The 826-nt window shown below is 62.8% G+C and overlaps 1 protein-coding gene across 1 annotated transcript in view; it reads left to right on the forward strand.

Annotated features, from left to right (window-relative positions):
- Window positions 1-535, forward strand: part of IRX6 (iroquois homeobox 6) — a 24713-nt gene extending 24178 nt beyond the window's left edge. Inside the window, exon 6 of the mRNA XM_015572647.1 lies at window positions 8-535. Coding sequence (XP_015428133.1) covers window positions 8-319 — 312 coding nt within the window. The 3' untranslated portion in view covers window positions 320-535. The remainder of the gene's footprint in view (window positions 1-7) is intronic.
- Window positions 536-826: the final 291 nt, after the last annotated feature.

Raw genomic sequence — 826 nt, forward strand, 5'->3', positions numbered from 1 at the left:
CCGCGAGGAGCCCGGCCGCGTAGCCAAAGTCTTTGGGAAGCCCCCGTTTGCGATGCAGGGGCTGCCCCTGAGCTGCGCCCCGTGCCCGCGGCGGAGGGAGCCCGCAGGGCAGTGCCAGTACCCGTCGGGAGCAGAAGGTAGTGGGCCCCCAATGGCGCTGGGACTGTGTCCAAAAGATGCCTGCCTGTGCGCTGCCCAGCCATGGCACGCCCTCTCAGACCCTTGGGCACGGCCGGGGTCCACCTGGCAGGAGATGGTCCCACAGCACTCTTTGAAACGGAAGCTTAGAGACAGCGGTTCTAGCGGTCCCTCATTTTAAAGCCAAATAATAGTAATAAGCTCCGAGTGAGACAGTGACGTGCCTGGGGTCACCTAGAAAGACACTGAGGAGATGGGCAACCCACCCCTCTGCACTGGCACCCAGTGACCTGCCAAATGCACCAGGTGGGCACCATCACGACCCTCTGGCACAGATGCCCAGGCCCCCTGCCCGCCCTTCGGAGGAGGGCAGTGAGCCCCTGCCATGCTAGGGCTGGGCAGGCACCTGGGCTCCCTGGAAAGTGTCAAGGGCAGGGCCAGAGGCACACAGGTTGCAAGGCCGGTGCTTAAGAGAGAGCTTCCAATCCTCTGTACAGCCCACAGACGGGGTAGCCCCGGGTTGGTGATGTCCTTGGAGCCCACTCAGCCCCAAGATCACCCCTAAGCAGGGTGTGACTGCCCATCAGTGTCTCCTTCCCTCTCCCCGCCCTCCCCACTGGTTTCCTAGCCAGGCCTGGCAGGAGGAAATTTCACCCCCACAAAAGGCCATTCCCCAAGAAATTGGCAG

This window comes from Myotis davidii, unplaced genomic scaffold, assembly GCF_000327345.1.
Source record: "Myotis davidii unplaced genomic scaffold, ASM32734v1 scaffold328, whole genome shotgun sequence".
NCBI classification, from domain to species: Eukaryota; Metazoa; Chordata; class Mammalia; order Chiroptera; family Vespertilionidae; genus Myotis; species Myotis davidii.